Source organism: Zootoca vivipara, chromosome 2 (assembly GCF_963506605.1).
Source record: "Zootoca vivipara chromosome 2, rZooViv1.1, whole genome shotgun sequence".
NCBI lineage: Eukaryota > Metazoa > Chordata > Lepidosauria > Squamata > Lacertidae > Zootoca > Zootoca vivipara.
In genome coordinates this window covers 14,701,411-14,725,340 of record NC_083277.1, presented here as the reverse complement: position 1 = coordinate 14,725,340, position 23,930 = coordinate 14,701,411, and the positions used below count along the sequence as shown (strand labels likewise).

The 23,930-nt window shown below is 46.2% G+C and overlaps 1 protein-coding gene across 1 annotated transcript in view; it reads left to right on the top strand.

The window, feature by feature from the left end:
* The window catches only part of LOC132591639 (zinc finger protein 729-like), a 37,076-nt gene extending 14,617 nt beyond the window's left edge, over positions 1 to 22,459 (top strand). Inside the window, exons 3-4 of the mRNA XM_060271000.1 lie at positions 12,160 to 12,341; positions 17,977 to 22,459. Coding sequence (XP_060126983.1) covers positions 12,160 to 12,341; positions 17,977 to 19,069 — 1,275 coding nt within the window. The 3' untranslated portion in view covers positions 19,070 to 22,459. The remainder of the gene's footprint in view (positions 1 to 12,159; positions 12,342 to 17,976) is intronic.
* The last annotated feature ends 1,471 nt before the right edge of the window (positions 22,460 to 23,930 follow it).

Genomic DNA, 23,930 nt, shown 5'->3' with positions numbered 1-23,930 from the left:
AATAACATCTTAGGTAATACATTCATCTTTATTGTTGCAATTCTTCCTAAGAATGACATTTTCATATTAGTCCATCTTTCCAGGTCTTTCTTTATTTCCTTCCATACTTGTTCGTAATTATCACTGTAAAGATTGATATTCTTTGCTGTCATCCATATTCCCAAATATTTTACCTTTTTAGCCACGTCGAGTCCATGTTTTAACTGTAATTCCTGTTTTTCTTCTTTCGTCATATTCATTGCCATAACCTTGGTTTTTTGTCTATTTAATTTGAATCCTGCCAATTGGCCAAATTTCTCCATTACTTCTATAGCTTCTGCAACACTTTCCTTTGGATTTTCCAATGTTAAAACTAAATCATCTGCGAAGGCTTTCACTTTAAATTGCTTTGCACCTACCTTAATACCTCTAATTGTAGATAGGTCTCTTAATCTGATCAATAATATTTCCAGGACCATGATGAACAATAACGGCGATAAAGGGCAGCCCTGTCTAGTTCCTTTTGTGATTTCAAAATATTCTGTTAGGGTGTTATTAATTATCAATCTTGCCTTTTGCTCTGAATAAATCGCCTCGATCCCATTCACGAATGTATTCTTCCCAACCATTGATTCCAAATTCCTCTTCATGAATTGCCAAGATATATTGTCAAAAGCTTTCTCAGCATCTACAAACATCAAGACAGCTGGTTTATCTATCTTGGTCTCCAGATATTCTATTACATCTATTATGTGTCTTACATTATCCTTTAGCTGTCTACCAGGAAGAAAACCAGCCTGATCCTTATGTATTATTTGATTTAAAACTTCTTTCAATCTCTTGGACATTATATCTGCAAAGAGTTTGTAATCATTATTCAATAATGAGATTGGTCTGTAATTTTTAACTTCTAAGCCATCCGTATCCGGCTTTGGGATCAATGTTATGTATGCCTCTTTCCATGTATTTGGGATCTTTCCCCCCAACAGAATATCATTCATCATTTCCTCTAAAACTGGAACCAACAGTTCATTCAGTACTCAAAGAGGATCTTTCAATGCAAACATTGGGAGGCGTCTCCCAACAGCAACCCTTGTCTACTGTTAACAGAAAATCTGAGGGCTCCCTTGGACAAAACAAGACCCCAACCAAGCATATCAGAGCAAAACAGCAGCCAGTAGGCTTGGCCTTTATTAAAGAAAGTACTGTCGCGACAGGGCCCCACCTGCAACAAGTTGAAGCAAGATGGAGACCCTGAACAAATGGGGTCTTCCCTTTTTATTAGCATCCCACCACCAAGGTACACCCCTAAAGATACACCACTAATATGTCACTAATATGTCATTGATACATCACAAAAAGTAGGGGTCCAGAGGTAGAAATTTGAGTACCTGGCCAGCTGCTCCTGGCCTCTTCTTGCCCCCTCCCTGTTACATTCCACAGGACAAAGAGAAGTTTCACAGTCATTATGAAGGTGATAGCTGTTCTTTGATTAGATCCTGAGTCAATCCAATGTCTCTCAAAGCAAAGAAATGTTGGAATTATGAAAATCCACCACAGTAGTGATTTTATATGAATTTCCATACCTTTCTACTGAATAAAAGGAGACTAAAAGGCGCTGTGAGTTAAACCACAGAGCCTAGGGCTTGCTGATCAGAAGGTCAGCAGTTCGAATCCCTGCGACGGGGTGAGCTCCCGTTGCTCAGTCCCAGCTCCTGACAACCTAGCAGTTCGAAAGCACCTCAAAGTGCAAGTAGATAAATAGGTACTGCTACTGCGGGAAGGTAAACAGCGTTTCCATGTGCTGCTCTGATTCGCCAGAATCGGCTTAATCATGCTGGCCACATGACCTGGAAACTGTACACCGGCTCCCTTAGCCAATAACGTGAAATGAGCACCGCAACCCCAGAGTCTGTCACGACTGGACCTAATGGTCAGGGGTCCCTTTTGTTAGGATTCCGTTCCACCTCAAGAGGAACAGGCATGTAAAGTGTTGCTGTGTGTCACATGATTGTACACTTCCGTTTTGCGCTTATTGTATTTGCTATGCAGTACGCACTTGCTATGCTTATGCTGATGAAGAAAGACACGTTTGGTCTTGCTGAATAAATGCTTGTAAATATGCAAGAGAACGTTTCCGTGTCTCCTCTTGTTGCTGCTGCTGCCAACCACGCTAAACGCTGGAGTGGACTCTGCAGATAACGTGTCCAAGTTCACAGAGAAATTGGACCGATTCCAGTTGGCTACACCGGAGGGAGAAGACACCTGGCAGATGCTAACCGGGGGGCTTGGAGGCCAGGTCTTCAGTGTGTATGCCAACACCTTTACCTTTAAAACTCAACTGGTTATAAAATAGCAACCTTAGATACAATGTAGCAAGCATCGGCAGCTGTAGTACCCAAGTGGCCATTGCTAGGGGGTGCTGTTTTGCAACTGCTTCTGATACCCTGCTTCTGATTGGTTGGGAAACCAGGTAACTGTCAGAAATAACTGATAGCTTGCTGATTGGAGATTGCCAGCCCATGGAGAGGATGAGGTCCTGCAGGAAAAAATCCTTCCTGTTATAAATTAAAAAGATCATTGCATTTCAAACTTGCCTTTGAACCAGCTGTCCTCCAAGCAGCTCCCATGTGAAATAAGCGGATATATCTATTTCTATATCTATAATGGCAAGGGATAAAACCTCAACAGGGTGCTAATTAGCTGTGCAAAATTGGAAGTTGCAAGCTCTGAGATCAGGTCTTTGCAGAGCCTGCTTGTCCTGTTTTCACCATGAATGGCTGCTGTTTCGTAAGGGGATCCTGCAATGTGTGATCCTTGACAAACTGCTTTGGGCAGCATTAAGGATGGGTCTCTGTGGGTCGCCCAGTCAGCCTTATAATCAAAATAAATGCCTAGGCATTTAAACTACTTATCTAGCTGAATGGTGTCTCCACTTATCACCCACTTATATGCTCTCCATGTTGTTGTTTAGTCGTGTCCGACTCTTCGTGAGCCCATGGGCCATAGCACTCTCCATATAAGACCATAATTTCTAACTTCTCCAAATTTAGTACAAGTTTGCTACCTTCACAGTAAGGTGGTCGCTCTCAATCCAGTCCCCCGCCCCCCGAAGGTTTCAACTTGGTTTCTTAGTGCAGAGGAGCCTCGGATTTAACTTATTTCCTCTTCCAGAAATGTATGTGAACTCCCCTGGCTGGGTTGCCTGGCAATGAGCCATTCCAGATCAGTCTGCCAAAACTCATGTACAGTTTGGCAAGACCGACTCCAGAGTCATTTATATAGGAGTCTTTAGAATATAATGGGTCAGAGAAACGTTTAGGCAAGGCGTACACAGTGTCAAATCCTAGCTCCCTCAGAAATTCAAGATTGCCCTTGCCCACGCTTGCATTAAAATCACCTGCCGTTAACAAGCCAATGGTGTGGAATTCCAGTTCTAATTCCTCAAGAAATAAAGTGAGTTGGTTCGAGTAGCCCAATAGGGCAAGGAGGAATAAATACATTAAGTATGATTAGGACTAAATCTTAAAAACCCAGTAAGAAATGCCTGGGCAATGTCATCCCATGTCTGGAGGGGACTCACTTTAAATTTAGTCTCCCTTGCACAAATAAAGGTTAATCCCACTTTCTAACGGGCCCATGATGTTCTATTTGTGGGCTAAAAGGGAATATGATTTTTATCCCTCCAAACAGATTTCCTAATGAACCCACCTTTCTTCTAATAATATGATATCAAAAGACTCGATAACACCTTTTATTATTATTATTACTAGCTGGACCTTGCACGCGTTGCTGTGCCTCAGTTTGTTAAATGGAGGGTCAGAGTCCCCCTTCAGACTCCCCTGACCGTCAGAGTCCCCCTGTTTTTTGTGTGTGTTATGTTTAGATAGGGGTATCCCTGTGTCTCCCCCCCCACTTTGTATTGACCCATTAGATAGCCCTGTCTCCTATTCTGGTCCCACCCCCACCCCAGGCAGGGAAGGGTTGACCTATCCATGTCTCGTATTAGGTCCCCCCACTATATCTGGGGACGGCCTTACCTATCCCTGTCCCCTATTTGGTCCCCCACAACCCAGGCAGGGAAGGGGTTACGTATCCCTGTCCCCTATTGCGGTCCCCCCCACCCCACCCATGCAAGGACTTACCTATCCCTGCCCCCTATTTCCACCACCCCCACCTCAATCAGGGAAGGACTTACCTATCCATGCCCCCTATTTTGACCCCCACCCCACCCCAACCAGGGAAGGCTTTACTTATCCCTGACCCCTATTTGGGCTCCCCACCGATTGAGGGTAATATGGAGGGGGTGGGGGTTTGGTGGGTGGTGTTGTAGAGCGAGGGTAATATGGAGGTGGTGTGGGGTGTCGAGGTGGGATTTCTGTGTGTGTTGGGGTGTGGGGGTGGATTGGGGAAGGTGGAATGGTAGGAAGTTCTAGAGGGTGGGTGGTGTTTTAGATTGAGGGTAACATGGAGGCGATCTGGGTTTATGAGGTGGGAGTTCTGTGGCGGGCGTAGTGGGGTAAGGTGGAATGTTAGGAAGTAATTGAGGGTGGGTGTTGTTATAGACGCATTGTAATATTGAGATGGTCAGGTGTCCCGAGGTGTGAGTTACGTGTGTGTGGTGGATTTGAGGGGTAATGGGGAAGGTGGAATTTTAATAAATTTTTGAGGGTGGGCGGTGTTGTAGATGGAGGGGAAGATGGAGGCGGTCAGGTTTTATGAGGTACAAGTTATGTGTGGGGCGGGTGTCGGGTGGGGTAGTGGGGTAAGGTGGCATGGTAAGAAGTTATTGAAGGTGGGTTGTGTTGTAGATTGTTGTTGTAGAGTGAGGTAATAATCTTACCAACTCTGCTTCCAAAGCACCACCACCAGTCTCTCACTAGTCTGTTGAAATACAGTAAAGCGTGAACTCTGACTGAAGCTTGTTCCACACTCCTGTGAGTCTCCTTGTAGATTTTGTGTAGTTCTTCTGGAATTGGTACCAGCTCATGAGAAGTTGTCCACATGAGCTGGAAAGCTCTCTGGCTCTGAAAGTGAGATGAGCACCACATGTCATAGTCGAACTCGGCTGGACTTAACTGTCCAGGGGTCCTTTACCTTCTACCTGTACAGTATATAAACCCTGAATGTCAGGCAACAGCTGACCTGAGCCATGTAGGGGGTGGGGGAAGTGGACCCCCCTTTTCAGGGATCCCTCTGTTGAAGAACTTGGAGGAGTAGCAGATTCCTCGCCAGGAGGGAGAAGCCACGGCAGCCCTCCTCACATTCCTGCCAGCGCCCATAATGGAGAGGGCTCCCAAAAAGGCCACGTCTCTCTCTCATTCGGTGTCAATGTCCTGCTGGGCTTCCCTTCCCCCATGTTGCTTCCATTCCTCCCTCACCCCCCCCCCATGAACATTCTCCTCCATCCGCCCTTGAGTGGGGCCTCCCAAGACGAGCAGGGAGGGGGGAGAGGGGGCATCTCTATCCAGGCCTTTCTCAAGTCCTTTAAACCTTCCATGGACTCCCTCTCCCCCACCGAAAGATGCGAAAGGCGCACTCGCCGGAAGCCCGGAGCGCCCCACGGATTCCTGCCGGGGGATCTGACGTGAGGGGGGCCAGACCTGCCTGTGTTCGCCTGGGAAATGGAAGCAGAACTGGCGCCGCTACCTGACCTGCATTGCAGGATCCTGGTGCGAGTCAGGAGGGGGTCTCACCCTCACAGCGGGAAGCCGAATGAGGGGTACAATGAGGGGTACATCTGCCACTGAGCTGCGCCCCTCCCCCCTTATGAGCAAAGCCCAAGTTCAAACATCAGCCCCTATTTTTAAAAGGCACCCGTAATGATGACACTGGACTACCCAGGGCCGGCTCTAGGGCAAGGCTCGGTGGCGCAATGCACCGGGGTGCCAGGGGCCCCGGGCCGCTACGCTCGCGGCAGTTGCACGGCGCCCACCCGCCAGCCGCAGCCTCACGGCGCCTAGCACAGTGTACAGGCGCGCTGTGCCTAGTAGAGTGCATAGGCGCGCTGTGCGCCTGCGCCTGGTAGAGCGCACAGGCGCGCTGTGCGCCTGCGCCAGCCAGCCAGCAGCCCTGGCGCCCGCCCGCCAGCTGCAGCCTTGTGGCGCCCCTGTGCGCATGCGCCTGGCACAGTGCATAGGCGCGCTGTGCCCCTGCACCTGCCAGCCATCAGCCCGGCGCCCGCTCGCCAGCTGCAGCCTTGTGGCGCCCCTCTGCGTGTGCGCCCGGCACAGTGCATAGGCGTGCTGTGCACCTGCGCCAGCCAGCCAGCAGCCCGGCGCCCGCCAGACAGCCACAGTACGTGTGTACCCGGCAGAGTCCACAGGCGCGCTGTGCCCATGTGCCCGCCTGCCAGACAGCAGTCCGGCGGTCTCTGATGTTCTGTGCACTGTGATCCTGCAGATAAAATTAACCCAACCGCCTAATGACCCCACCCTCCCCTCTTCCCCTGAGAACTCTTAATGAATCAAAATTAATTCCTCAGATTATTTGCCCAAGGAAGAGGAGAGGGTGAAGGAAGGCACCCAGAGGACCAGAAATGCAGGCGACTCCAAAGCTAAGCTGGAATCAGATAAGTTTTCTCTTAATAGTGCATTTAGTGATTCTGTTCTGCTGTTTTGTGTGTTGAATCCCTGAGCAAAAACTAAAACCTCCCAACCTGCCATTTTGGGGTAGGCTGGGAAAACTGGTGGCCTTCCAGTTGTTGCTGACTACACATCCCATCAGCCAGCGTAGCAGCTGCAGTCCATCAACAGATGGCAATGCCTATTAGGGTGGGTCATAAAAAACTTTTTTTGGAAAATGTTTCCTCCCTTGATCTTATATCAGGCGTATGGTATAAACATAGTCTAATTTCAAATTTGGGACAAATCGGTTAATATTTAGACCCTGCTCCTACAGATTGAAATTTTGCCTCACTACGAGTGATGAAAACATAGGGATTTGACTCATTTATTCTCAGTATGTTAAATTGTGAACTAATAAACTTAAATTTTAGGTTTTATCTAGAGCAATAATAGTTGCATACTATTATTTTCTGCAATATTATTTATTTAAGATAAAACATGTTGATAATTTACATGAAAAACCAATGTTTTTGAACAAATTATATGGAACAATTAAGCAAACGGTGTACTAAACAAGTAAACATAAACAATAAACAATAAAACACCACTCATATTATGTGTTGCATCAAAACATCACATTATACTTAATACTTAAGTATAAATTGTACTAAATGCTTACATTTTGTGTAATTAATAAAATTTTGCCTTATGCAATATTATACATTGTACATTTACACCATATTATATCATGCTAAAAATATGCTTTTATGCCTTACACTAAACGTCTATTTTGGTGCAAAGTCCTTATTTGTCTCTTGTTTTGGGAATTTAGAGCGATTGTTCATTGTTGTTTTGATGGTAGCATCACGTGTTTTCTCTCCAATAACTATCCTAGATGCTCTAGTAACCTCCTTCACTGCACGTTCAACCATTTGCAAATGGCACTTGAATTTTGGAATTGTTAATGAAGTGGTCACAATATTTAACAGTTCATTGTTTGTCATGTTCCTGATGGTTGGTGGCTCATATGTGTCAGTTTCCGACCATTTTATCATTTGTTCCATACAGCCGGCAGATACGACAGGCACTAGTGAGCCACCTGCTATGGCTGCATGGGCCAATTCTGAGCAGCTGTAAGTCACTGCTGAATTCTACAGAGATGAGTGCAGATGTAACTTGCCACAAATACTTTTTGTCAGTAGATAGATTTTTCCAAACTACTTATGGCATTTCTGGGATTGAAACTGATTGTGCAAAGCATTTATATTCAACAACTGGCAAATCGGTGACACTGGGCAGTAATTTCCCAATATGCCATGAAAAGGTGTTAGCCCCAGATGTGGGTCCATCTAGTTCAATGAAGAGATGTTGTAGAGGCAGTTCATTGGCAGGAAGGAGGCAAATATTCCATTGCAATGGCCGGCCAATGTCTATTTCAATAAGATGCTTAATTCCTCCCAGGGCACCTATGTTTGTGTTTGTCCCATCACAAGCAACTGCTGCAAGTTGACTCATACTAGGTCTTTTTCTCTGAGAAATGAGTTAAGAGAATTTGCAATAGATTTCACCTTGCTATCAACCGGTGTAACATGACCACCAATGTAATTTCCATCAGGCAATGAAACAATTGAAATATGCTCCTCTGTTAAATTTTATTAATTACACAAAATGTAAGCATTTAGTACAATTTATACTTAAGTAATTAAGTATAATGTGATGTTTTGATGCAACACATAATATGAGTGGTGTTTTATTGTTTATTGTTTATGTTTACTTGTTTAGTACACCGTTTGCTTAATTGTTCCATATAATTTGTTCAAAAACATTGGTTTTTTCATGTAAATTATCAACATGTTTCATCTTAAATAAATAAATATTGCATAAAATAATAGTATGCAACTATTATTGCTCTACATAAAATCTAAAATTTATGTTTATTAGTTCACAATTTAACATACTGAGAGTAAATGAGTCAAATTCCTATGTTTTCATCACTCGTAGTGAGGCAAAATTTCAATCTGTAGGAGCAGGGTCTAAATATTAACCGATTTGTCCCAAATTTGAAATTAGTCTATGTTTATACCATACGCCTGATATAAGATCAAGGGAGGAAACATTTTCCAAAAAAAGTTTTTTATGACCCACCCTGATGCCTATATTTTGGAACTCCCTGCCTCTTGACAGCAGGTGGTCACCTTCCCTGTACTCTCTTCGCTGGTCACCCAAAACATTTTATCCTGTCCAGATGTTTAGAGAGCTGGTGCAAGTTTTGCTCTGCTTTCAGCCGGTTGCTATTTTAGCTGCTTGAGGTCTTACATTATTCTTGTTAATTCTTCTTGGAAACAATGCCTTATGAGGAACGGCTTAGGGAGATGGGTATGTTTAGCCTGGAGAAGAGAAGGTTAAGGGGTGATATGATAGCCATGTTCAAATATATAAAAGGATGTCATATAGAGGAGTGTGAAAGGTTGTTTTCTGCTGCTCCAGAGAATCGGACACGGAGCAATGGATTCAAACTACAAGAAAGAAGATTCCACCTAAACATTAGGAAGAACTTCCTGACAGTAAGAGCTGTTCGGCAGTGGAATTTGCTGCCAAGAAGTGTGGTGGAGTCTCCTTCTTTGGAGGTATTTAAGCGGAGGCTTGACAGGCATATGTCAAGAATGCTTTGATGGTGTTTCCTGCTTGGCAGGGGGTTGCGACTGGGCTCTGACTCCCAGCATTGCCCCCGATCCTGGAGGGTGCTGGCTGCAGGGGCTGATGGGAGCTGGAGCCCAGCGACACCTGCAAGGGTGGCCCTGGGTGCTCACCATCCCTCGCTCAGGTGGGCCTCCTACGTTTCTGACCCAGCAAGGCAGCAGCCTACAGCAATGTTGCAGGTCTTTTGGGGGGACGGAGAGCCTTGGCTGTTGTGCTATGCAAAGAAATGGGCTTGGTTTGAACTTAAGAAGAGCTTGCTGGACCAGGCCAGCGTCCTTCTCTCACAGAGGCCAACCAGATGTTAGTGAGATGCCCACAAACAGGATCCAAACACAAGAGCCCTCTCCCTTCCTGCAGTTTTCCGCAACTGGTCTTCGGAAGCATTGCCCCTTCCGACTGTGGAGGCAGAGCAGACCCAAGGTTACCAGTAGCCACTGAGAAGCCTTACCCTCCACAAATCTGCCCACTGCTCTTCTAAAGCTGTCCGAGTTGGTGGCCGCTTCTGCCTCCAGTAGGAAGGAATTCCACAGTTTACCTATGTCTTGGCGCCTCCCTTGGGAAGCAGCAGTTGTGTGTCCTTCCCGGGGCCCGAGTGGCATTCAAAGGTTCAGCAATTTGTTGCTTTCTCAGTAAACAGTTTATTGCCTTTGTAATTACTGTGATTAAGCGCCTACCCGGCGGTGGCAGGCTGCTTTTTCTGGTGTGGCAAGCGAGTTCCCTGCCACAACGAAGGGTGGGTTGCTTTCTGCCCCCCCCCCATTCCACTGCCTCCTACTTTTTCCCAGATCCTGGCATGCCCTCCTGGTGGTTGTGTTATTGTGGGTGAGGAGTTGTTTAAGATTGGGTGGCTGTCTGTAGGCAATGAAAGGTCTTCCTCCCAGAGCTTGAAAAAGAGAGCTGTCATTGTCTAGGAGAGGTTTTTACTGTTTTAACTTGGGAGCTGTATGTGATTACTAGTGTTCTGTTATTTTCTTTTTTGGGTACCAAGTTCTCGCTGGGTATCAGTCTGGCTCTGTTGATCTGTTGTTTAACTTCATCAGGTGGATATTTTAGTTCTAAAAAGGTTTGCTGTAGATCTCTTGGGTGACAGTCTCTGTCTGTAGAGTTGGAACAGATGCGGTTGTAACGTAGGGCCTGGCTATATACAATGGATTGTTTGGTATGTTTGGGATGGTAGCTAGAAGCATGTAGATATGTTTGTCGGTCAGTTGGTTTTCGGTATAAGGTGGTTGGTGTCTATACACCCATCCTGTATTTTTACAGTAGTGTCCCAAAAACGTATTTCTTGCATAGATTGGTTCATTTGTTAGGTTGATTGTGGGGTGAAAGTCATTGAATGTCTGGTGGAAGGTTTCCAGGGTCTGTTGACCATGTGTCCAGATAATAAAAATATTGTCAATGTATCGCAGGTACAAGAGAGGTTTGAGTGGGTGGGAGTTTAGGAAACGTTCTAAATCTGCCATGAAGATGTTGGCATACTGTGGGACCATGTGGGTGCCCATGGCTATGCCGCTGATCTGGAGGAACAGGTCCTCACCAAATTTGAAGTGGTTGTGGGTAAGGACAAAATGGCAGAGTTTGGTAGCAAAGTCCTCTGTGATTTTATCTGAAATGGTGTTCCTTATGGCTTATAAACCATGTGTAAATCGCAGGCTTGTATGTGTGGAGTGTGTTTTACTTTGAGGGGTGGTTTGGGGACCTCGGCACACAATAAATGGGCAACAAAAATAGTTTGTTTATGTTTCCTGTTTTCTTTCCCCAAGCAGAGATAATATGTAAGTGTGGTGTCAGCTCTCTAAAAAGGTCAACAACTTTGGGAAAGGGGGGAGGGGCGCCGGAGGGATCTTCGCACCACGGCGCCGGATATGCTTAAGACGGCCCTGGGACTACCCTTTAGGGTTGTCGTAAATTACTGTTCCAACCCCGGTTTTTTTGCCCGTGACGGCGGCAAGGCACTGGAGCTAACTTTGGCAAGGCGAGGGGCCGCCCTTGTGGCAAGTGCTTGTCGGTGGCCGGGCAGCGAAGAGCCCCGGAGGGCAGCTTTGGTGCTTATTTGCTCCGAGGATCGAGGCAGGCGCAGCCATGGGCAGGGTCTCCGGGGAGCCGGCGGCAGCTTTATAAGCCGGCGCCCTTCGTGGGGATGGCCTTGTCTGGCGCCACCATGCCTCCTGTCACCACCTTCCGCAAGTTGGGCCCCGAGCTCTAAATTTTGGGAAAGGGAGGGGGCACAGGAGGGATCTTTGCACCAAGGCGCTGGATGAGCTTAAGACGGCCCTGCATGGACTCCCTCTCTTTCCCTCCCCCACCGAAAGATGCGAAAGGCGCACTCGCCGGAAGCCCGGAGCGCCCCACGGATTCCTGCCGAGGGATCCGTCGCGAGGGGAGCCAGACCTGCCTGTGTTCGCCTGGGCTGGGCTGTTAGAACTGGCGCCGCTACCTGACCTGCATTGCAGGATCTTGGTGCGAGTCAGGAGGGGGTCTCACCTTCATAGCGGGAGCCGAATGAGGGGTACATCTGCCACTGAGCAGTGCCCCTCCCCCCTCATGAGCAAAGCCCAAGTTCAAACACCAGCCCCTATTTTTAAAAGGCACCCGTAATGACGACACTGGGCTACCTTTTAGGGTTGTCGTAAATTACTGTTCTAAGCCCCACAAATCCGGTCTACTTTGCAGGGCTGTTGTAACGGGGACACCCCACGCCACGGCCCTGCCTCCCCCACGTTGTGTAAGGGGTGTGAAAATGAACGGACTCCCCCCTCTCCCGGCAAGGGATTAAAAGAGGGAATGTAAACTGTGCCACCTTCGTGCCCCGGAGGTTGGGGGGGGGGCGTCTCTTTCCCTGCCGGCTCCGGGGATCGAACCTAGGACCTTCTCAGCAAAAAAAAAACAAACAGCATAACGGAGCTTGTTTTGAATGAGAATTTGTGCGTTCTGGGAGGGAGGGGTCATTCATTCCTCCTCATGGGTCAGTGAGCTCGGCTTCCTAGAGAGGCAGGAAGGTTGGGAAGGGGGAGGGGGGAATAAAGGTTGGAGGGGGAGGGGCGCCATCCACATTCCCGAAAGAGGAGCAGGTCTGCAGAGGAGGAGGGGAAAAAGGTGCAAAATATATCTATATATTGGGGGGGCGGGTGAGAGAAGGATGTGCTTTTCTCCCCCTTAATCTACAAACAGGGAAGCTGGGAAGGGAGGACAGGATTTGGGTCGAGGTGGGGGGGATGAAAGGAAAGTAGGGGAGTGCCCCCCTCCCCCTTCCTTCTGTTGAAGGACTGAGACTTGAACCGAGGCCCCAGTTCCGCGCCTCTCTCTGCGAGTTCAGGGTTTTCCCTGGCAAGAATCCCTGGGGCGCTTTTGACTCCACGCTCCTTTGTGTGGAGAATCAAAGAGGGAGTCCATGGAAGGGTTAAAGGAGGCGAGAGAGGCCTGAATAGAGACCCCCCCCATCTCCCTCCTCTCCTCCCTCCCTCCCCTTCTGTCGAGGCTCCTCCGGATGGAGTGGTGGGAGCACTTGGGAGCAATTCGGCAAGAAGGGTGAGCCGGCCATGGGGCCTCTGGGCAAAGGGGACCCCCAGGGAAGGAGGGCAGACGAACTTAGGGGGCTGGGGAGGAAGGGAAGCATCCCTGGGAGAGGAATCGAAGACATCTTGGAGAAAGTGAGAGAGACTTGGGGGCTGCCTGCCTTGACTTCTCCCTCCTGCCCAGGAATCTGCCATGACTTCAAGGCAACCAGGGAGAGATCCCTGAACAGGAGGCCTGATCCACCCACCCTCTCCTCCCTTGAAGCTCAGTCCTTGCCCTGCCATAAGTCCCAGATCAGCAGCTGGAAGGGAGCGCTGGGGGCTGTTATAACGAGTCCAACCATTGGGGGAAAGGGAAAAGGGAGGAAGCCCACTGTAATATTTCCACCCTTTGAGGCTTCTGTCTCATCAACTAGTCTCTCCCATATGCCTGTGTTTCTGTGGAGAAAGATCAAAAGAGTCCCTACCCAGAGATAACTGTGCCCAACTCCTTCTCTCCATTCCACCAGGTTTCCATTATTGCCACTATTTCAGATCTCTTAAATCTTTGGGATTTAAGGGATTGGGAAGATTGTTATGGAAATGGGTGGGGTTCCTCCCCCCCAGCCTGTGTAATTATTATTGCAATTGTTATTTTTTATTTATTTATTGAATCTGTTAGCTGCTTTCTCCTGCCCAGGGCAGCCCAAAGTGAGTTACAACCTGTTGTTGTTGTTGTTGTTGTTGTTGTTGTTATGTTCCACGGTGACCTTGTCGTCTTTGTTATGTTTTCTGTATTTTGGGGGGGGGGGCAAGAGAAGGGTGTTCTCAGGGCCTGCTCCACTGTGAGGGAGACTGAGGCAGCCCCCTCAGGCAGCAGATGCAGAGAGGGGCAAGGAGGGGACTGAGCTGAGTGCCATTTGGCCTGCCCTGATTTAACCCTCTATCCTCTCATCCAGTGGAAGGTGCTGTCCCATTGCCAGTGTCCTAGACACAATATAGCAGCCTTGGGAAGTCAGAGGTTCAGAATGATTTGGGAATGTGTGCAGTTGGTTGGACTGCACCACCAGGAAGATGTTGGAGATCATGGAGGAAGGAGGAATCAAAATACAGATATTCAGCATTTTCAGAAGAGGGGGAAGAATGGGAAAGTGTGTCCAACTACTGTATATTCCTGTGTATAAGACTACTTTTTAACCCAGGAAAATCTTCTCAAAAGTCGGGGGTCGTCTTATACGCCCAGTCGTCTTATACACCGGAATATACGGATAAGACTCCCATCATCCCTGGCCATGGGCCATCCTTGCTTTGGCAGGTGGTACTTTGTGTCCAACCACATCTGGAGGGTCAGAGATGCCTCACCTCATCATAGAAGGTTCCTCTAGGGCAGCATTTCTCAACCTTGGATCCTCAGATGTTCTTGGACTGCAACTTCCATAAACACTGACCCCTGGCCTGATGGCTAGGAATGATGGGAATTGTAGTCCCACAACATTTGGGGACCCAAGGTCGAGAAAGGCTGCTCTAGGGCTCAGTGTTGGTGAAACTGGATCTTAAGGGTTCTTGAGAAATTTCCCTGGGATTATGATTTGTATCTAGACCAATCTGTGGTCGTCAACAGGTTTACGTAAGACACCTATCAGCCCATCACCCATTCCCACCACCCTTCTGAGTAATACCCCTCCCACCCTCCCACTATATATAGGGGTCTGGTGACTTCTGTTTCAGTGTATTTTATAAAAGGTTCGTTGATGATTTATTTTTGGTCTTTAAGAATGTCAATAAGATTAATAGTTTTTTTGCATGGTGTCAGGAGATGCACCCCAATATTCAATTTACCACCCATTATCATAGTCAACACATTATCTTTCTGGATACAGTTGTATACTGGGATAACACTAACCAACTGGCAACTAGAACCTATAGAAAGCCTACAGATAGGCTGTCTTATCTGCACTACAAATCATTTCATCCTTTTCATCTTAAATGTAATTTACCATACAGACAATTTTTGAGAATTAAAATAAATTCTACCACTCTGAAGGATTAAAACATAAACTGCAACCAAATGCAGTGGCGTAGCGTGGGTTGTCAGCACCCGGGGCAAGGCAAGTAATTTGCGCCCCCTAACCCGTGGATTTTAGCACTCGAGTCTCTTCCACTAGATTAGTTAAAGAAACCCTTACCCCCTAAGCACATGTATTGTTTGTTATGAAAATACTGATGTAATTAAAGTAAAATGCATCTAAATACAAGTTTATTTTCAAACACTTTATTGAGTGATGAGTGATCATAAACAAAAAAATTTAGAGAAGCAAATCTATACATGCACTGGTAGTCGTTAAAGTACCACAAGACTGTGGCTTTCATGAACCATTTCATCAGCTGCATGGCAAGATGAGATGAGAGGCAGATATTTGCTATTACAAATTCAGGCTGGAAAGACTAGCAATGCAAGATGTATTGTAAGTGTTACTTTGCAGGGCACAACTTCAATTCAAGATCCACATTTTAAAAAAAGTTATCTGAGTGGTCTCTGAATTCCTGCATTGCAGGGGGTTGGACTAGATGTCTTCAGGGTCCCTTCCAACTCTATGATTCTATAGTCGTGCCATCTATGATTCTGTGTCATTGACTGAACCTGGGACTTTCTGTGTACAAAGCATGTGTTCTACCACTGAGTTGTGAACCTCCCCCCTTTTATTTTTAAAATCCTGTTGCATTAATACTGTCACAGCTGTGTAAAGCAGCCTTTGTCAACCTGGTGCCCTCCAAGAGACTTTGAATCAGCACCAACCAGCAAGAGATTTATTGTATTGAAGTATGTATTGAAGGGGGAGAGAGCTGATATTGCAGCTATAGAACAGAAGCAAGCAAAAAAGGAGGGTGAATGAAAGAACAGTGCTCAAGAATGTGAAGGGTAGGTTTATATTGTAGCAGAGCAGAAAGAAGAACTTATTCAAGCTCCAGTTCTGACATGCGAGGAAAGGGGGCAGGGGGGACAAACAAAGTCTGTCTGTCTGTCTCTCTCTCTCTCTGTGTGTGTGTGTGTGGCAAAGGGGGGCAGAGAAAAGAAGGATGCAATGAGGATGGGGGGGATAGAAGAAAAGGAGGACCAGTTTGAGAGGGAAACACCGTGAAGGGGGGGGGGAGCGAGCCGAAAACTGAAAATCCTAAAAGGAATTTGGGGGGAGGAGGAGTGTGGGGATTGGGGAAAGAGAGAGAGAGAAGCATGGGGAAAGGGGTGGAAAGAGAAAATAAAAGAGAAAAGTCACTATCAGGTTTGGATTGGAAAACAGCCTTGCATCCTGTGGAATACACTTCAAATGGTAGATCTTGTTAAAGGAAACCACTTTTTTATCATTCAAACAAAAGGTCAAAACACCCCAACATTTAATTGTTATTTCCTCCGTCCTGTCATCAAAAGGGGGCAGGAAAAAGGACCTTATGCATTTTATGAATGAGTAACAGATGGGACTCTAAGACTGAGGAAACCCGTTTTCACAAAGGCGATGGAGAGATAGGTGTGCATTCCAAACCCGCTGGTGTTACAATGGACTGATCAACGAAAAGCAGCCAGCAAGGAGGCTTTACTTTAACAATTAATATAAAATTGAGATTTTAACCGATTCACAAAATTCCAGTGCCAGCTCCCCTCTGCTACACAGAACTCATAAATAAAGCGAACCAAGAGCACTCGACCACCCTCCTACCCCTCTTTCCCCCCTAGGAATGAGACGAGCCCCCACCCCTTACACACCTCTCCCGCTCGTCCCCACCTCTGCCTCCCGAGCAGGAGAGGCGGGAGCAGCAGCAGCAGCAACACCATTTCAGCGGCTCCTCAAAAGCTGCCCTTTCTCGCAGCCGCGCCCACCTCTCTCTTTCCCAGCAAGCGTGTCTCTTTAACCCCATCAGGGCTGGGCTGTCCGTGCCTCTGCCACCCAACTCTTCCAGCCTCGGCAAGTCCACCATTTCGGAGCCGGCAAGTGGGAAGCCCCGATAGGGTTAAAGAGGCTGCGTGAGCCAGGCAAGGGCAGAGAGCTGCGAGCGCGCGCCCACCCCAGATGTTGCGCCCGGTGCGGCTGCCCCCTGGCCCCCCCACGCTACGCCACTGACCAAATGGCGTGTGAATTTGCGAACAGAGGCTATCCTCAACAAATAATAAGAACAGCACAGGCAAGGACGCACAATAGGCCTAGGCCCTAGATATACTGGTACACTCTTTGCAGAACGATCTAAACCTAAATATCGTCTCCTAACTTGATCCTTAGATTTTACCCCATTATCCAACTCAATAGCCAGAATTATTGGAAAACACTGGCACATTTTACAAGAAATCCCAGGTTGTCCAAGTATGCCTCCACACATTGGTTTCCGCAGAACCAAGAATCTGAAAGACATTTTAGTACATGTGGATATGACCAGCGAGAGCCAACCTCAGGCAAGTAAGATCAAAGGTCATTTTAAATGCGGGCGTTGTGCCATATGTAGCCTAACCATCAAACAAAAAGAATTTACCATCCCGAACACCAATAAAGTAATTCAACTAGATACATTTACGAACTGTAATTCTCGGGGCGTGGTATATGCCATCCAATGCAAATGCAGCCTATGGTACATAGGGAGCACAATAAGAACGGTAAAGACTAGAATATTAGAGCACAAAAGCCGCATTGCAAACCAAGTGGTAGAGGCACCGCTCACGTCCCATTTTATAGGAGCTAACCATAGAGTCACAGACTTCAGGTGGTTTGTTATCTACAAATATACAGTGGTGCCTCGCTTAACGAATGCCCTGTAAGACCAATTTTTTGCTAGACGAATGGATTTTGCGATCAGAGGTTGCCTCGCAAGACGACGAGGTTTTCTATGGCTGCCGCTTCGTCTTGCGAAGCGTGGCCATAGAAAAATGAACCTCCGACTGCAAAGTCCAACGTGCAGCAAAAAATTGTCAGGGCTTTTTGCCACCTGCCTTCCCCTTGGCAGCTCCCTTTCCTGTGAGAAAACACTTTTTATAGAAAGTAAACCCCACAGTTCAACCGTATTCTAATATAATGCTGCTTCATTAACGTTGATTAAGGGTTAGGAAAGGCTGATGATGCATTACAATTATTTAACATTATTTCATGTGCCTTTCCTAAAAATTTGGAACATATGGGGGACAGGAGATGTACGAGATGTTAAAATAAAAATAGGTGCTAATTGATGTGTGTAATATCCCTTTGTTCTTTTCCTAGAAAACAATTTCTCTCTCCCCCACCCCCGTCGAAAAAGGACAATGGAGAAGGCAGTCAAAATTATGGTGGGCCTTGTCCAATGGGAATAACAAAGAAATCGTTTAAATACATGGAGTGTGGAAAGAGCTTCACTGACAGTGGAAAACTTAAAATTCATCAACAGACTCACACGGGGGAGAAACCATTTCAATGTATGGAGTGTGAAAAGAGCTTCAGTCAGAGTGCACACCTTAGAATTCATCAACGGACTCACACGGGGGAGAAACCATTTAAGTGCATGGAATGTGGAAAGAGCTTCAGTCAGAGTGGAGACCTTAGAAAACATCACCGGACTCACATGGGGGAGAAACCATTTAAATGCATGGAATGTGGAAAGAGCTTCACTGATAGTGGAACACTTAGAATTCATCAACGGAGTCACACGGGGGAGAAACCATTTCAATGCATGGACTGTGGAAAGAGCTTCAGTCAGAGTGGACACCTTAAAATTCATCAACGGACTCACACAGGGGAGAAACCATTTAAATGCATGGAATGTGGAAAGTGCTTCAGTGAGAGTGGAAGCCTGAATTTACATCATCAGACTCACACAGGGGAGAAACCATTTAAGTGCATGGAATGTGGAAAGAGCTTCAGTGGGAGTGGAAACCTTAGAAAACATCAACGGACTCACACGGGAGAGAAACCATTTCAATGCATCGAGTGTGGAAAGAGCTTCAGTGGGAGTGGACACCTTAGAATTCATCAACGGAGTCACACGGGGGAGAAACCATTTAAGTGCATGGAATGTGGAAAGAGCTTCAGGAGGAGTGGACACCTGAATTTACACCACCAGACTCACACGGGGGAGAAACCATTTCAATGCAACGAGTGTGGAAAGAGCTTCAGTCAGAGTGGACACCTTAGAATTCATCAACGGACTCACACGGGGGAGAAACCATATAAATGCACAGAGTGTGGAAAGAGCTTCAGTCAGAGTGGAACACTTCGATTTCATCAACGTACTCACACGGGGGAGAAACCATATAATTCCAAGGAAGCGGACAGAGGTTCAGTTGAAGTGGAAGTCTTACAAACCATCAAAAGACTCTGAGGGGTAAGAGCTGTAAGAGTGGAAACTCTACAAGCCATCAATTAAAGAAGAGAAATGGTTTAAATAGAAGGATTGTAGATTCTGCTTTGGTTATTATGGAACACTTTTTAGAGTGTAGAATCTGTTTCTCTACGAGTTGACAATTTCTTTCACATCAATAACAGGAAATCAATCTTAAATGCATGCATCGTATGTGAGCTGTTGTTTGTATGTAACATTGTCTACACTTGTTTTTAAAGTAATGAGGGTAACATTTCAGAAAAGTAAGCATAATATAATACTTAATGTAGTGTTAGATAGGGAGGGGAGTGTGTGCGTCTGGAGTGTTGCTTCTGAATGAGGATTGACTGAGAGTGAGATGGTTTTGGTGTTTGGTGGAGGGAGTTGGAAATGTTTGTATGTGGGAATGGAGAGTTGCACAAAGTGGAACTGAGATTGGTGGTGTTGCTTTGGAAGCAGAGTTAGATTAGCATAACTCCCACTGTTATAATTGCAATAATGGAACCATGAAGACACAGAATATTGAAAGCACCTACTTATATGCCCAAGGTAACCTTGAAACCCTCATCTGTTGTTTTGATATATAGATATATTGTGTCAGGAGATTCAGTTCCACCTTAAGACTTAGGCATGTTGCTGCTGATATATGTCACATGTCTAGGTATATCCTTTTATGGACTCTTACTTTCAGTTCTGTTCTGAGTTCTGTTCTGAACTGTTTGATCTGATGGAAGAGAGAAAGCATCGTTCGCTCTCTCTTCATGCTGTAATATAGCTGTAAATAAACCACTTTAAAATGCCTCTCTGCTGCTGCCTTATCATCTCCGCTGCAACCGCTGAAACTGCGTGGGCATCTCTGCTGATTGCGTGCTCAGGTTGCTGAGACCCTGAGTCGTGTTTGTGTTCCATGGGAATCACCGGGACTGAGACGAAGAGGGAGCTGCCGGCTGGACCTCCCAATGGTGAAATCCCATCAAAAGGGTTCCGGGCCCAGAAGTACAAGGGTCGTCAAGCCCAGAGGAGATGGTTGGTGGTCTCTGGACCAGTCAGTTATGGATCCAGGAGCAGGCAGTGTGTTCCGAATGCGGCTTTGATCAGTGCTGAAAACATCGGAGCATTTGAGAGGTATGTGTGGAGAGCGAAGGCAGCAAAATGTTTATTCAGCAAGCTGCTGGCTGCTGCCGGAGAAAGCTTTGAAACAGTCGTAAACCTGTCCCAGTGATTAATTGACTGTGAGATAGAGCTGGAGCGGAGGCATTTTTCCAAAGTGATTGCCTGTAACGGGTGGCTGGAAAAATGGAGAATATGCTTGGAAGCTCTAACCAGATAATTCTTCTGGATGGGACTAATTATCATACATGGAAAATATATGTAGAAGGCAAGTTAAGACTTGCAAAGCTCTGGCATGTGATTGATGAGAACCCCCCCCCCCGTGCCAGTGACGAATGCTTGGGCTCAATGTGACTCACAAGCTCGCGGTTTGATTATTGGATGTGTCTCAGCTACAGAATTAATTACCCTTGCTAACAGAGCGTCTGCGAGACAAATGTGGGAGGGACTACGTGAAGCTCATGAACGCAAACAGGCAGGGTCAGTTCTATTGTTTTTTCGGACTCTGCACAACATGAAACTCCAGCCGGGAGGTGATTTACGTGCCCACATTCTTGAAATGCAGCGGCTGAGGGAGGAACTGGTGAATCGTGAATTTGTTTTGCCAGAAGCTGTGTTTGCAGTGTTGATTCTGGACTCTTTAGACCACAGCTTTGATGCCATTGCTAGCCAGTTAGCAGCCCTCCCCACAAGAGATTTAACAGCAGCTAGAGTAATTGCTGTATTGCAAAATGAGTGGGATCGGAGGAGAGCAGAGGGCGCCAGTTGCAAATCACAGGAGCCAGCTGCTACGTGCCAATCTCAAGCTGATAACGCTAGAGCCTTCACGATCAAATGCTATGGTTGCGGAGGTCAGGGTCACGTAAAGCGAAACTGCAGAAAGAAGCAAGATAAGCAAAGACCAATAGCTGCTGCAAATTTCAAAGGCAAGCAAGGAAAGGGGGGTGGCAGCGGTGGAAAGCAGCCAAGTGGACAGCGTAAAGCTATGCTGGCTAAGATAACAGCAACTTCAAAGGCTAATAACTTATTTGTTGTTGATTCTGGTGCGACTCATCACATCTGCCGAGACCGACATCTTTTTGTTTCATTTCAAGCCTATAAGGGGAAGATTTTACAGGCAGGTGGATCATCTTTGGACATTCAAGGAACTGGGACAATTGTGTTAGAATCTCTAAACCTAGAGATTGCTGATGTGCTTTATGTGCCAAAAGCAAAGGATAATTTACTTTCAGTTCCACAGCTGGACAGAAAGGGTTTTCACATCTCTTTCAGGAATGGCATTGCCATTATCACTAAGAACAATGAAGAATACGTACGTGCTGAAAAGGTTGATGAACTGTTTTTGATGACTTTTGATGATGTAAAAGTGTCTGAGGGTGAACCTGATGAAAATGTTGCTTATGTTGCTAACACAACTAATAGGCCTCTTCATGCAGGTTGTATTCACGAATACCATCGCATTTTTGGACACTTAGGCTGGCAAGCAGTGTCCAAGATGCCCAAGGTTGTGCAGGGCTTGAAGCTTAAACCCTGCAAGTATCATATGAAGTGTGTTTCCTGTGCACAACATAAGGTGAAAGTTGCACCCAAAGGGAAAGTGTCTGGGAGGAAGGCAACCCAGCCTTATCAGGTGGTCCATGCAGACCTGGTAGGTCCACTATCACCATCTGTGAGTGGATCTAGGTATTTTATGATCCTAATAGACTCCTACACCAGATATGTTCACGTGTTTGTGCTAAAACAGAAATCAGAAGCCTTTTTAAAGTTCAAAGGTTTCTGTGCATGGCTTGAAAATGCCAGGGGCCAAAAGATAAAGTGCCTATTCAGTGACAATGGAGGGGAGTTCACTTCTCATGAATTTAAAGCTTTTCTGTCTGAGAAGGGAATTCAACACGATCTGGCATGCCCCAGAAGTCCTTGGGAAAATGGTCTGTGTGAAAGGGCAGGACAAACCTTACAGCAGGGACTTAAAACCTTGCTGCATGATGCCAATTTGCCACAACAGTATTGGGCCGAAGCACTATCTAATTTTGTATACACTCTTAATCGCAGGTGGCATTCAGCGATTGAGTGTACCCCTTATGAGAAGATGTTTGGCAAACAGCCTTACATCAAACACATGAGGATCTTTGGATCTGACATGTGGGTAAACACCCCACAAAGTGGTAAGCTGGGGACACGAGGTGAACCTGGTATATTCTTGGGATACGAAAATGGAGCGTACAGAGTGTTAATGAAAAACACTCAAACTGTAAGAATCACCAAGAGTGTCCAGTGCAATCCCAAATGGGGGAAAAATGTGGGGATTTTTCAGATTCATCCTGTTGATGAAGAAGAAGAAGAAGAAGCACAAGCTGAGGATGATGATGAGCAGGATTCTGGTTCTGATTCTGATTCAGTAAGAGGCGCAGGTGCACTATCAGCATCTGATAGTGACACTGCAGATTATTTAAGTGCAAAAGCCTCAATCAGACCATCAGATGCGTCTGACACTGAACCAGAAGAACCTCTGTTCACCATTGGTCGCTTTTCTCCTAAAAAGGAGGAGTTAAGTAAAGATGAAGAACTGACTGTTCGAAGGTCCGAGAGGGCCACAAAGGGGAAACCGCCCAAGAGATATGCTGACGAATATGCAAAGACAGCTGTTGCTGTTCTTGGTACCTCTGAAAAAATCTTTGAACCTGCTAGTTTCCAAGAGGTTCAGGAATTGAACCCAAAGCAGGCTCAGCCATGGCTGGAAGCCATGAAGGCTGAAATTGACTCCTTAGATAGAAATCAAACCTGGGAGCTAGTTCCAGTTGTCCCGGGAATGAGGCTTGTTGACAGCAAGTGGGTGTTTAAAGCCAAGACTAACCAGAATGGAAAGATTATGAGACACAAAGCAAGGTTGGTCGCCAGAGGATTTTCGCAGGTACTGGGGGAGGACTTTCACCAAGTCTTTGCTCCTACCGTGAAATACGAGACGGTGAGACTCATGCTTAAATTTGCGTCTGAACAAAAGTTTCAGGTCGCCCATCATGATATTGATACAGCTTTTTTATACGGGGTTTTGCAGGAAGATATATTTTTACTGCCCCCTGCTGGTGTGGATGTACCAAAGGGAATGGTATGCAAACTAAAGAAATCACTGTATGGGCTCAAACAGAGTGCCAGGTGTTGGAACACCAAACTTACAGAAACATTGCTTTCCTTAGGATTTAAGCAAGGTATCGCTGATCCGTGTGTATTTGTCAAACAAGAGGGGGAGCAAAAACTATATTGTATTTGTTTTGTTGATGATTTGCTGTTCTTCTGGAAGAACAAAGAGTTGTACCAGAGTACACTTGCTCAGTTGAAGGAACACTTCAATATGAAAGACCTAGGTGAGGTTTCCAATTATCTTTCTCTACAGGTTGAGAGAAACAAAGAAGGTACTTTTCTGGTACACCAAACTCAAAAGATTACTGATGTGCTGAACCAACTGAATTTAATTGATGCAAATCCTGTTGACACACCTATGGTACAAGGTTATAAAGTTGATGATGATGCAGAACCATTTACCGACACTACACTGTATAGATGTGTGTTAGGTAAGTTAAACTTCATCGCAAGAGTTTCAAGACCTGACATTGCTGTTAGCTGTAATTTGCTGAGCAGACGTGCCAACAATCCTACTGTTCAGGATTGGCGTGCTTTGAAACGCATTTGTAGGTACTTAAAAGGAACCATGCACTACAGATTGCGTTTCACAAGTCAAAAGACTGGAGGTCTG